Below are 12002 nucleotides of genomic sequence, written 5' to 3'. Positions count from 1 at the left end.
TTATTTTTATTTTGGAAATCGGCAAAATCGGGTCGGCGGATCCGTAAACCAACAAATTAAAAAATCCTGGCCTAACAAATATTCAGGTAATTTGGAGATGATAGACAATGGTTTTTTATCATCATCAGGTACATAGAGACTAAGACAACTACTGATAAGATTCAAGATATGTTTACAAGTCCATGGATTGAATTAGTATTTCAACTTCTAAAATCTTCCTTTTTTTAGCTCATATGTATCATTCCATACCTAAATGCTCTGTAAAAAATATAATATCTCATACCTGGTTTGTTTGGCGACTTCAGTGGTGACCTCATTTTCTTTTTTCTACGTTTTTTGAAGGGTTGATACCATGTTAATAGCTCCTCCCCTGGTTCTATATCCTGTAAGAGAATATCACTTATATCATTCTAAGATAAATACTTCACCTAATGCTTCAAAAGGGGAATAAAAAATCTGAATAATAATAAAAATAAACATACTGTGAAAGTACTTTTCTTCATTGGAATCAATTTTCATGGTTTTCGCGGATGACTCTATCCACGAATTTAAGTGTCCAACGAAATAAAATTTCTGTTGTCCAAATCAAAGCATGAAAAGATCCCCATGTAAGTTTGACTAATGATATGATCTAGAGATTATATTGAATATTGCCAAATCTGAGAATACTTCAAGGTGGTACCTAATACTACAGGGAGATAACTCTGTAAAGTCAGCTAAACGTTTTAATTACATTTTGTTGTAAAAGCAATATTAAGCTTCTCAATGATCAAAATTGGTGTTTGTCAAACTGCTATATTTAATATAACCAGTGTAATATTTCTGACAAATCAGTTGGTTCAAAATTTTTGAAATTTTTATATTTTTGTTAAAGGGTCAAAGAAAATACGCTTGCCAACATTTTATGAAAATTAAACGAGCCAAATTAATTTGAGTGAAAGTCTTGGGTACCACCTTAAAAGAAGACACTGAGCAAACTTACTATGAACTACAACTGCAGGCAGGATTATACCCATTTAATCATTAAATCCTAAACTACAGTACAACTTTTAATTCTCATCAAAAATTTTTGATCCATGAAAATCAGATTTCCGGTATTGATATGCTATAGCTATGATAAAGTGTTCATATGAAATCATCATAATTCTCTTATGTAGGAAAATGATCTTTCATGCTAGGCCTGCTTTTGATAAGAATTAGTTTACATTTTAAAATATGTTTATAGCATTTGTTTATGTAATTGTTTTCTTTAGACGACATGTGTATGGCCTAATAAACACCTTTGATCATTGTTGATGGTCTTTAATCTGTTGATCACTTTATCTCGAGTTAATTAGTGTGATCACTAGGATTATCACCGGTCAATGTTTGCTTTGCAATTATCTTCAATCTAGACAATTTGTAACCTTCGTTTCAAACCTATATATAATGGCTTCAGTTTTTAATTTTTTTTTACAATTAACTCAAATCCACGTTTTATCGACGAAAACATGTCATCTAGAAATTATATATGTTTTGTTATTTTTGTTATTTTTTTAATTTACTGTCCTTTTATGTATGTATTAGATGTTTGTTTTAATGATAGTGTCTCATTAGTTGTTTACTTAAATATTAGGTTCTTATGACTTTATGTGTATATATATATTGATATTGTAATGGATGGTGACACTCTAATAAAATAAATCTTATCTTATCTTATCTTATGTAATGTTGTTCAAACAATGAAAATTGATACCCAAGATTCAAGTACTTTCACAGTAGTTGTATAAAAAAAAATCTTGTGTGCAGCAGGGCTTCCAAAATTATTTTTAGCCAGCCAGACATTTTATATATTACCAGATTTTTATCCCTTACAACTAAATAGACAAAAGGCAATCATGGTAACCAGTTGGCCATCCCAATGAATGACCAATGTCGGGTAAAAAAGAGCTCAAAATCTTCCATTTTTTTTGGGTGAATTATGTTAAAATGACTGTCTCTTGAAAAGTAGATGACCGTTTCATGCTTATCCCAGATGGACAATGTCATGAAAATGATATGATCCTTTTTGAAGCCATGGTGTGCAGACTGTTGTTAGTCTGTGTGCAGACTGTTGTTAGTCTGTGTGTAGACTGTTGTTAGTCTGTGTCCAACTGTTGTTAGTCTGTGTGCAGACTGTTGTTAGTCTGTGTGCAGACTGTTGTTAGTCTGTGTGCAGACTGTTCTTTGTCTGTTTATACTGTTGTTACTCTGTGTGCAGACTGTTCTTTGTCTGTTTATAGACTGTTGTTAGTCTGTGTGCAGACTGTTCTTTGTCTGTTTATAGACTGTTGTTAGTCTGTGTGCAGACTGTTCTGTCTGTTTATAGACTGTTGTTAGTCTGTGTGCAGACTGTTCTTTGTCTGTTTATACTGGTGTTAGTCTGTGTGCAGACTGTTCTTTGTCTGTTTATAGACTGTTGTTAGTCTGTGTGCAGACTGTTCTTTGTCTGTTTATAGACTGTTGTTAGTCTGTGTGCCGACTGTTCTTTGTCTGTGTGCAGACTGGTGTTAGTCTGTGTGCAGACTGTTCTTTGTCAGTTTATACTGGTGTTAGTCTGTGTGCAGACTGTTGTTAGTCTGTGTGCAGACTGTTGTTAGTCTGTGTGCAGACTGTTCTTTGTCTGTGTGCAGACTGTTCTTTGTCTGTGTATAGACTGTTGTTAGTATGTGTGAGACTGTTGTTAGTCTGTGTGCAGACTGTTGTTAGTCTGTGTGCAGACTGTTGTTAGTCTGTGTTCAGACTGTTGTTAGTCTGTGTGCAGACTGTTGTTAGTCTGTGTGCAGACTGTTGTTAGTCTGTGTGCAACTGTTGTTAGTCTGTGTGCAGACTGTTGTTAGTCTGTGTGCAGACTGTTGTTAGTCTGTGTGCAGACTGTTCTTTGTCTGTTTATAGACTGTTGTTAGTCTGTGTGCAGACTGTTGTTACTCTGTGTGCAGACTGTTCTTTGTCTGTTTATAGACTGTTGTTAGTCTGTGTGCAGACTGTTGTTATTCTGTGTGCAGGCTGTTGTTAGTCTGTGTGCAGACTGTTCTTTGTCTGTTTATAGACTGTTGTTAGTCTGTGTGCAGACTGTTGTTAGTCTGTGTGCAGACTGTTCTTTGTCTGTTTATAGACTGTTGTTAGTCTGTGTGCAGACTGTTCTTTGTCTGTTTATACTGGTGTTAGTCTGTGTGCAGACTGTTCTTTGTCTGTTTATAGACTGTTGTTAGTCTGTGTGCAGACTTTTCTTTGTCTGTTTATAGACTGCTGTTAGTCTGTTTGCAGACTGTTCTTTGTCTGTTTATAGACTGTTGTTAGTCTGTGTGCAGACTGTTCTTTGTCTGTTTATAGACTGCTGTTAGTCTGTGTGCATACTGTTCTTTGTCTGTTTATACTGGTGTTAGTCTGTATGCAGACTGTTCTTTGTCTGTTTATACTGGTGTTAGTCTGTGTGCAGACTGTTCTTTGTCTGTTTATAGACTGTTGTTAGTCTGTGTGCAGACTGTTCTTTGTCTGTTTATAGACTGTTGTTAGTCTGTGTGCAGACTGTTCTTTGTCTGTTTATAGACTGGTGTTAGTCTGTGTGCAGACTGTTCTTTGTCTGTTTATAGACTGTTGTTAGTCTGTGTGCAGACTGTTCTTTGTCTATTTATAGACTGGTGTTAGTCTGTGTGCAGACTGTTCTCTGTCTGTTTATAGACTGTTGTTAGTCTGTGTGCAGACTGTTCTTTGTCTGTTTATACTGGTGTTAGTCTGTTTGCAGACTGTTCTTTGTCTGTTCATACTGGTGTTAGTCTGTGTGCAGACTGTTCTTTGTCTGTTTATACTGTTGTTAGTCTGTGTGCAGACTGTTCTTTGTCTGTTTATACTGGTGTTAGTCTGTGTGCAGACTGTTCTTTGTCTGTTTATACTGGTGTTAGTCTGTGTGCAGACTGTTCTTTGTCTGTTTATAGTGTTGTTAGTCTGTGTGCAGACTGTTCTTTGTCTGTTTATACTGGTGTTAGTCTGTGTGCAGACTGTTCTTTGTCTGTTTATACTGGTGTTAGTCTGTGTGCAGACTGTTCTTTGTCTGTTTATACTGGTGTTAGTCTGTTTGTAGACTGTTTCTCGTCTTTGTGTACTGTTATTTGTCATTTTGTCTTTTTTCTGACCCCTTACCTTAATAGCTTTATAAAACATCTCCATATCTTTTTGTACAGAGACTAAGTTTTGTTCCTCTAGATATCTTGCACAGTTTACATATCTCATCCAGTTACCATGATCAGGGTCTGTAGAATTTATTGTGTATAAATATTCACCATTCTCTAAATTAAATATCTACAAAAGAAAATAAACTTGAAAATTAGAATGTGTACTTTGTTAATATGATTATGATGAAAAGAACAAGAGGCTCCTAGTGGGGCCTTAAATTAATTTGTGGGGACTCAGTAATCTGCCTTATAATACATTGTAACTGTTTATGCCTAACTTTTTAATCATTTCAATTTTGAAATGTACATACAATGGTAAACCTTAATGCCCTTTTTCGTCAAGCAGACTAAAGGCTCTGAAGAGTCTGTGACGCTAACCTTGGTATATGTGCATATTAAACAAAGGACACAGATGGAATCCTGACAACATTGTGTTTAAGTGATTATGGTGATGGTGATGTTTTTGCAGATCTTACTTTACTGAACATTCTTGCTGCTTACAATTATCTCTAGCTATAATGAACTTGGCCCTGTAGTTATAAAGGAAATATTTTGTAAAAACTTTTAAAAAAATACAAAATTTATGAAAATTGTTAAAAATTGCCTGTAAAGGGCAATAACTTCTTCAGGGGTCAATTAACCATTTATGTCATGTTGACTTATTTGTAGACCTTACTTTGCTGTACATTATAGGTTGCATGTCTGTAAATATTGACAATTAATGCAATTTATAAAACTTCATATTTGAGTTAATTTCTTAAAAATCTGTGAGATAAAGCAAATTTGGTTAAATTTTGAATATTCTCTTTTTTCACCCTATATATGTTGCATTTCTGTAAATATTGACAATGCAATTTCCCAAAGGAACTCCTTTTACGGCTAAAACTGTACCACTTTTACTATGAAGTTTGGAATAAAATCTTATCCTAGAATTAAAAGTTCATATGCACTACAACTTTTTTCAAAGGTCAAAATATAGGGCTGTGCAGCATATTATTAACGTTTATATGCCCTGAACTTCTCACAGTTTAAACTAACACTAATTTTCTTAACTTCTCCTACCTCGAATAAAAGGTTACCACAGATTTCAATATAAACAAATTGCACACGTATATTTACTGGTAACATTCCCAAGTTATGTCATTATGAGATCATAACTTGGAACCAGTATATAAACAAAATCAATTTTCTATGAATATTCTAAATCTCCCTAAAAGAGGTGTGGTTTGATAAACCGCTGTATTTACAAAGTGCAACCTATACAAATATTTGTTCAAATGAAAACTCTCTAAAATCAGGTTTTCTCACATTAATACTCATTTATCAGAATTATAGCCTTAAAGAAATCACTGTGTATACTCTAAGTTTTTCTTTACTGTACATTTTATACCCCCTCCCCTGTTTCATTTTTTTTTTTAATTTGCAAGAGAGCTTACCCTATTTGCATATTTTCTGATTTAAAATGCCTAGAACCTGTTTAAAACTGTTTTGATAAAATATTGTGAAAGCATATCAGAATACTATAAATTTAATGTTTAGCAGTTAATCATTTTAACATTCAAGATTATATAAAATATCCAATCCTGCCTCAGTGTCTCCAGTCCACATCTTACTATACATGCCTATTTGTCGATCAAAATTCACATTTTTCTGCCTCAAATGGTAAATTTAGAATTCTTCTCACAACAGTATACGTATCATTTGTTACCATATATTTGACACATTTAAGCTAATATATATATATGTACTAGATGAGTTCAAACAAAGCCATATTTGCAATAGTTGTGTGTATGCAGATACCGGTTTGAGATATAAAATCACTTAAAATGTTATAGAAATGACTGCTAACATCTGATTTATGCATAACTTCCAACCATAGTTATTGTTTTCTCTATCAAGAACTTTAAAATCATAAAATCATAGCATTTACAAGTTAAATTATTTTTTTTATGATCCAGGGGGTAGGCAATTTTCTATGTTTTTTTGCCCCTGGGGCCTCAAGTTTCCAAGATTAGTCTGCTATTCCTAGCAGTTTGTAATATTTAGTACATATTCGGGATAGAACACACTATTGTAAGTTTTGTTGAGATACTTTTGTATTTCTAGCTTGTATTTTTTATGCCAAGGTGACAAAAAAGGCAGACTTAAGTGTTAATTTATGGCTTATTTTGGGGTTATCGACAGGACACAAACACCCCATAAATAATATTCAGGAAGGATCGATGAGTTTCAATGACTGCGAAGAGTAAATATATTAAGCTCTTCTCAACAATATAACTTATATATGCAAATATTATGAATTAATTTTGTATTCAGGACTTTCAGTAAACTATGCATACTGTACACTGTGAATTTATGCTGAGTCATCATATTTAAGGCCTAGGATTCTATCAATCTTTATGAAAAATTTATGAAACTTCATATTTGAGTTAATTTCTTAAAAATCTGTGAGATAATGCAAATTTGGTTAAATTCTGAATATTCTCTTCTTTCACCCTATATAGCTGTTTACAGTTTAATCTCTATCTATAATAAAATTGAGGATAATTACAAAAACCTGCACAATTTTCTTAAAATTGCCAATTTAGGAGTAGCAACCCAACAATGGGTTGTCAGATTTATCTGAAAATTACAGGGCAGAAGGATTTTTACCTAATAAACAATTTTACCCATGTCACATTTGCTCTAAATGCTTTGGTTTCAGAGATATGAGCCAAAATCGATATTTTACGACTATTTTCTATTTTTAGACATGGTGGCCATCTAGGTTGGTTTGCCAGGTCACCAGACATATCTATTAAACTAGATACCCAAATGATGATTGTGGCCAAGTTTTGTTAAATTTTACCCACTTTTGGGCTAGGTGAGCAAAAAATTTGTCTGACAGTAAGGGAGATGAAACATTTCAATGTCTTTACCCTGGTATTTGTTTTTAATGTTCCATGTTTAATCTTGTGCATTTCAATCAAACAATAAAAAAAACAAACCTCCCAAGCATATCTGTAGCTAACTGTACTCTCATCACTATCTCGGATTATCTCACCAACATATGGTCCTAAAAATGTCTCCCTTGGTATTCTCTTGGTAGACCAGGTTCCTACAAATACATACAGTAACTCATAAAAACACATACAGTAACTCATATAAACACATACAGTGACTCATATAAACACATACAGTAACTCATATAAACACATACAGTAACTCATATAAACACATACAGTAACTCATATAAACACATACAGTAACTCATATAAACACATACAGAAACTCATATAAATACATACAGGCACTCATACAAACACATACAGTAACTCATATAAATACATACAGTAACTCATATAAATACATACAGTAACTCATATAAATACATACAGTAACTCATATAAATACATACAATAACTCATATAAACACATACAGTAACTCATATAAACACATACAGTAATTCACAGAAACTCATATAAACACATACAGTAACTCATATAAACACATAAAGTAAGTCATATAAACACATACATTAACTCATATAAACACATACAGTAACTCACAGTAACTCATATAAACACATACAGTAACTCATATAAACACATAAAGTAACTCATATAAACACATACAGTAACTCATATAAACAGATTCATGGTTGAGAGTTATTGGTTTCAAATAAAGAGGTCATATAATCTCAAAATAACTTAAGGTAGGTTCATGGTATACCACCATCTTGGAATGTACAATGGCAGTACACAATCCGTCTTACTCTAGTTCTTTGCCTAAAGCATAAAAAATCTTCATTTTGGCAACTCTATCTGAGGAAATATATATCTATGTTCCACCTTAAATTGTTGACACAGAGGAATATGTTTCATCTAATATGATCGATACCACAAGTATTGCAAATTGAAATTAAAATATGGAAATATTTGAACAGGTAAACTACAGGAAATCTTTCACAATTTTTTATGTCATGACTGATGAGACACTACAAAATAATCTAAATGGAGTAAGATGAGTCAATGCTAACACAGCTGATACTAAATATCATTGAAATACCTTTTATGGTGTACCTTAATTAATTAAGCTGACCTTATTATATATTTTAACAAAATTATTGCTACCCTCAAAATCATGCGCGAGTGTTGCATCAATGGTCAATTGTATACATTTTTTACTACTGCTTTTTATAAAGCAATGTTATTAACCACACACAATACTGGGTTTCATTTTTTACTCCATTTAGTAAATTTTATACCAAAAGGTTGGTTTCCATGACCACTTACTCATCTACATAATTTCAATCCCTAAACTCTATCCCACCAGGGGGAGCTTTCTTACCCATCTGTGTTGGAACCATCTCCGATTCTCTGAACTCGATCCCATCAGGGGGCACCATGTGACTTGGTACTTCCATTCTGAAGATTTTGATATATCAATAAAGAATAAATCTGCAAAACAATAAGAATTCAATTAGAAATGTGTTTTTTTCTAAACTTTGTATGATAAAGTAGCCATAGCCACTCCTTTCTAACAAGTAGCACAATTGTAGCAAGTATTTACCCAGAATGCCTTTTGTTATTCATCACTCAGTAGCAAAACTTTAGTAACTTGCACACCAATGACAATTTTCTGTTTTCAAAACTGACTAAAAAGACCTACAATCACCGTATTGTTATGCACACTATATACTGTTATTTTATAAATTAAACATCAGACCATACAGCTAGCTACTGAAATTTCGAATACACCAAGCCAGAAACTGGACATATATGAAAAACAGGTAACATGTGCCCTCAATTTTAGAATTCATTCATACATTTTTGTATTATTCAAAACTATTAGTCAAATATGTGTTTTGAAGGTGTTAAACATGTTAAATGTGATTATAAGATGAAGAACAGCAATACAAGTGTGGTTCTTTTGATTTGTGTATGTTTTCTGCACTGCGTGTACTAATTTTTTGTCATGGTTGGATACCTCATATCCTTTTGTTATGCTATTAAATGGGTTGTACTTAGTTACCATGGTTACAATCACCTGAAGATCCCGGAACATGTTTAGTATAAAAAAATGTTAAATTATTTTTGATATTTTTACAAAAATTTATAACATATACCGGGTAATTGTAAAATATAAATCTATATCTAAAATCAGAACCAGGCGGGGAGGTGAAAACACCTAAATTAGAACTTTTGAACACAGGTTTGGTCAGTGATAAAAATCAATTTTCTTTCTGCAACTGATATTTTCCTCCTCATCTGTTAATACTTTGGGAGATTGGATAATAAAAATTGCTCCTATAGATGTTAATTGCAATAACAGACGTCTGTTTATAGATTTTTTTTTAGAGAAAAAAATGGTTAAAATTGTCATTCACTTAGACAATTTTGTTAGAGGAGCCATCTAACAGTTTTTATAACTATTGTGTTTTCAAAGGGATGGAGCTTTTTTAAAGCATAACTTTAGCATGAATATAAATTTGTTGTTTTCTAAAGTTTATGGATTTTTTCAACTACAACCATGAAACACTGTCTGATTTTATGGAATTTATCATATAATTACACCTTATATATAAATGTAAGAATCCTGGGCTTTGACAGGCAGTTTATTTTTCACCAATTCACTGTTATCGAATGAATATCAGGGTTTTTTTTACGACGCCAGGTATTTGCATAAAGGATATGCCTTTCTTGCTGTCCAGGTCGTGGTATTTGCCTAAAAATACTCTATCTGACTGGATGCTTGTAACGTCACGATCATTGATGTGTGTTTGAACATTAACATTCAGTGTAATTAAACAGATATAGCATATGTTCTTGAGGAGTATTTGCAAAAATACCAGTCTTGAGAATGAATTTCCCCCACCTTATGGCTCGTAAAATTTTACACTCTCTCGACTGGTATTTTTCGTAAATACCCCTCTTTAACATGATATATCTGTTCATAATGAATACTTGGGACTCTTTTTCCTCAATACCAAATTAAGAAAATGAGGAAAAATTGAATATTCCTAGGTACTAATTGATTTCAATTGGTTTTGACAATTTCTGCATATAATCCAAAGTGTGTATACCATTTTGTATTTTCCCCAAGGTTTCTTTATTATCTTCTGGTTTTTGTGGTAAAAACCAGTTATGGCTGGTAATTTTTTCTAATTTTCTACATTAATTATTATGAAAGTTATCTGACAAACAATCCATTAGTAAGAATTCCCTAAAAATCACTTTCAATAATTTGCAAATTAACTTAATTTCACCTCCGAAATCCTAAAAAAAAACCTTGAAAAAATAAATCTACAGTATATATTTTACAAATAAGTGATATGTTATTATACATTATGTACAATGAATTGATTAGACTGTTTCCCTGTCTACTGTTAGCCTGCTTCACAGGATTTCCATTAGAATTGATTTTTATTTACTACAATGTATTAGTATTATGATGATCAATGAGTTTTACTTGATAAATTTATGTAAATATCAAGAAATCATTGCAGGGTTAAGTCTCATCTTTAAATGTTACATCCAAAATTTAGACAGGTATATTGTATTTAAATTGAAAAGAGTAAAGAATAAGAATGGATTAATATTGCAATCTTGAAAAAGGATTTTTTTTTCATTTTCAAGAAATTTATGGATTTAAATAATTTCTGCCTTTTAACATATATATGCTGAAAGATCAATCTTCTTTTTAATATAAACAAGTAAGATAAGATAATTATATCCATGATAAAAGAGGCATTTTAGACTTTTATTTCAAAATTATGAAACTCAAAGTTGTGCATATTCTCTGATATTATAAAAAGACATATTCACTCGAAAGTGACATTAAAACATGTAATAGTCAATTCCTACATGCCTTTACCTAAAAAACAAAACTTTATAAATTTTGTAACTCCAAAGCACTTTTTGCCATTACCCATTTCTGATTAGAAAAGCTCAAAGCCAAAAAATTGAAAGCCAGAGATGTATAAGTACAATGTATTAAGTAGAAACTTTAAGAGAGATATGACAAAAAGGCACTAAAAAGTCAAATAGCCAAAGTCATTGAAAATCACCTTGGCCTGATGGAGATGGAAAATCTTAAATTAATTCATTTTAATAGAACATTTCCAACTTTACCAATATTTTAATTCTTGGCAAAGGGAGACAACAGGTTTCAGTGTGCAAATAAGTTGCAATGTTGAGATTATAATAACACCCCACACAAAAAAATGTAATTTTCAACCAAAAAAGTTCAAACCTAATAAGGTTCTACAGACTCCCTATTGCTGCTTTTATTTATTCATTGTTTTAAGACCATTTTGGAATTTAGAATTGACGATTGGTCTTTTGTTGTATAATGTACGATCATTTCCTTTGCATATATACACATGTAGTTAGAAATCTTGTTCATTACTCAAGACCATATACAGAGTAAACATCTGCATGGTCTATACAAGTAATGTGTATTCTTTCCTTGATGGGTTGCTGTCTCACAGCTATTTACAAATCATTACCCATTATTACCTTTACTTATATTCACTGTGTATACCATTATGAAGTATATTTATTTAAACATTCCATATGTCTTACTGTATAATTTGTGTCAGAGTCATGATAACATCTTACAGATAAAAGAAGCATTGATAGCTACTGAATGTCTCCAGTCATCAAACATATGTTTTGAATTTAAATTTTTTATGTCCTTTTTTAATAAATGGCTAATTTCTAAATAAAACTTTGTTTCTAATTACCAAGAGTAAAATCCTTTTGCATGATTCAAAAGACAGATGGTTTTTCAGAAATTTAATTTAATTTAGAATATAGTTAGTTGACTTT

The 12002-nt window shown here is 32.0% G+C and overlaps 1 protein-coding gene across 2 annotated transcripts in view; it reads right to left on the bottom strand.

Moving 5' to 3' along the window:
• The window catches only part of LOC134693098 (uncharacterized), a 36171-nt gene that overhangs the window by 12249 nt on the left and 11920 nt on the right, over positions 1-12002 (bottom strand). For both annotated transcript variants that reach the window (XM_063553805.1, XM_063553804.1), the window contains exons 4-7: positions 8521-8630; positions 7178-7287; positions 4159-4317; positions 284-383 (exon numbers count right to left, since the gene is read on the bottom strand). In XM_063553805.1, coding sequence (XP_063409875.1) covers positions 284-383; positions 4159-4317; positions 7178-7287; positions 8521-8596 — 445 coding nt within the window. In that variant the 5' untranslated portion in view covers positions 8597-8630. The remainder of the gene's footprint in view (positions 1-283; positions 384-4158; positions 4318-7177; positions 7288-8520; positions 8631-12002) is intronic.

The sequence above is a fragment of the Mytilus trossulus genome, chromosome 12 (genome assembly GCF_036588685.1).
Source record: "Mytilus trossulus isolate FHL-02 chromosome 12, PNRI_Mtr1.1.1.hap1, whole genome shotgun sequence".
In the NCBI taxonomy this organism is placed as follows: domain Eukaryota; kingdom Metazoa; phylum Mollusca; class Bivalvia; order Mytilida; family Mytilidae; genus Mytilus; species Mytilus trossulus.
This window is presented reverse-complemented; position numbering and strand designations above follow the sequence as displayed.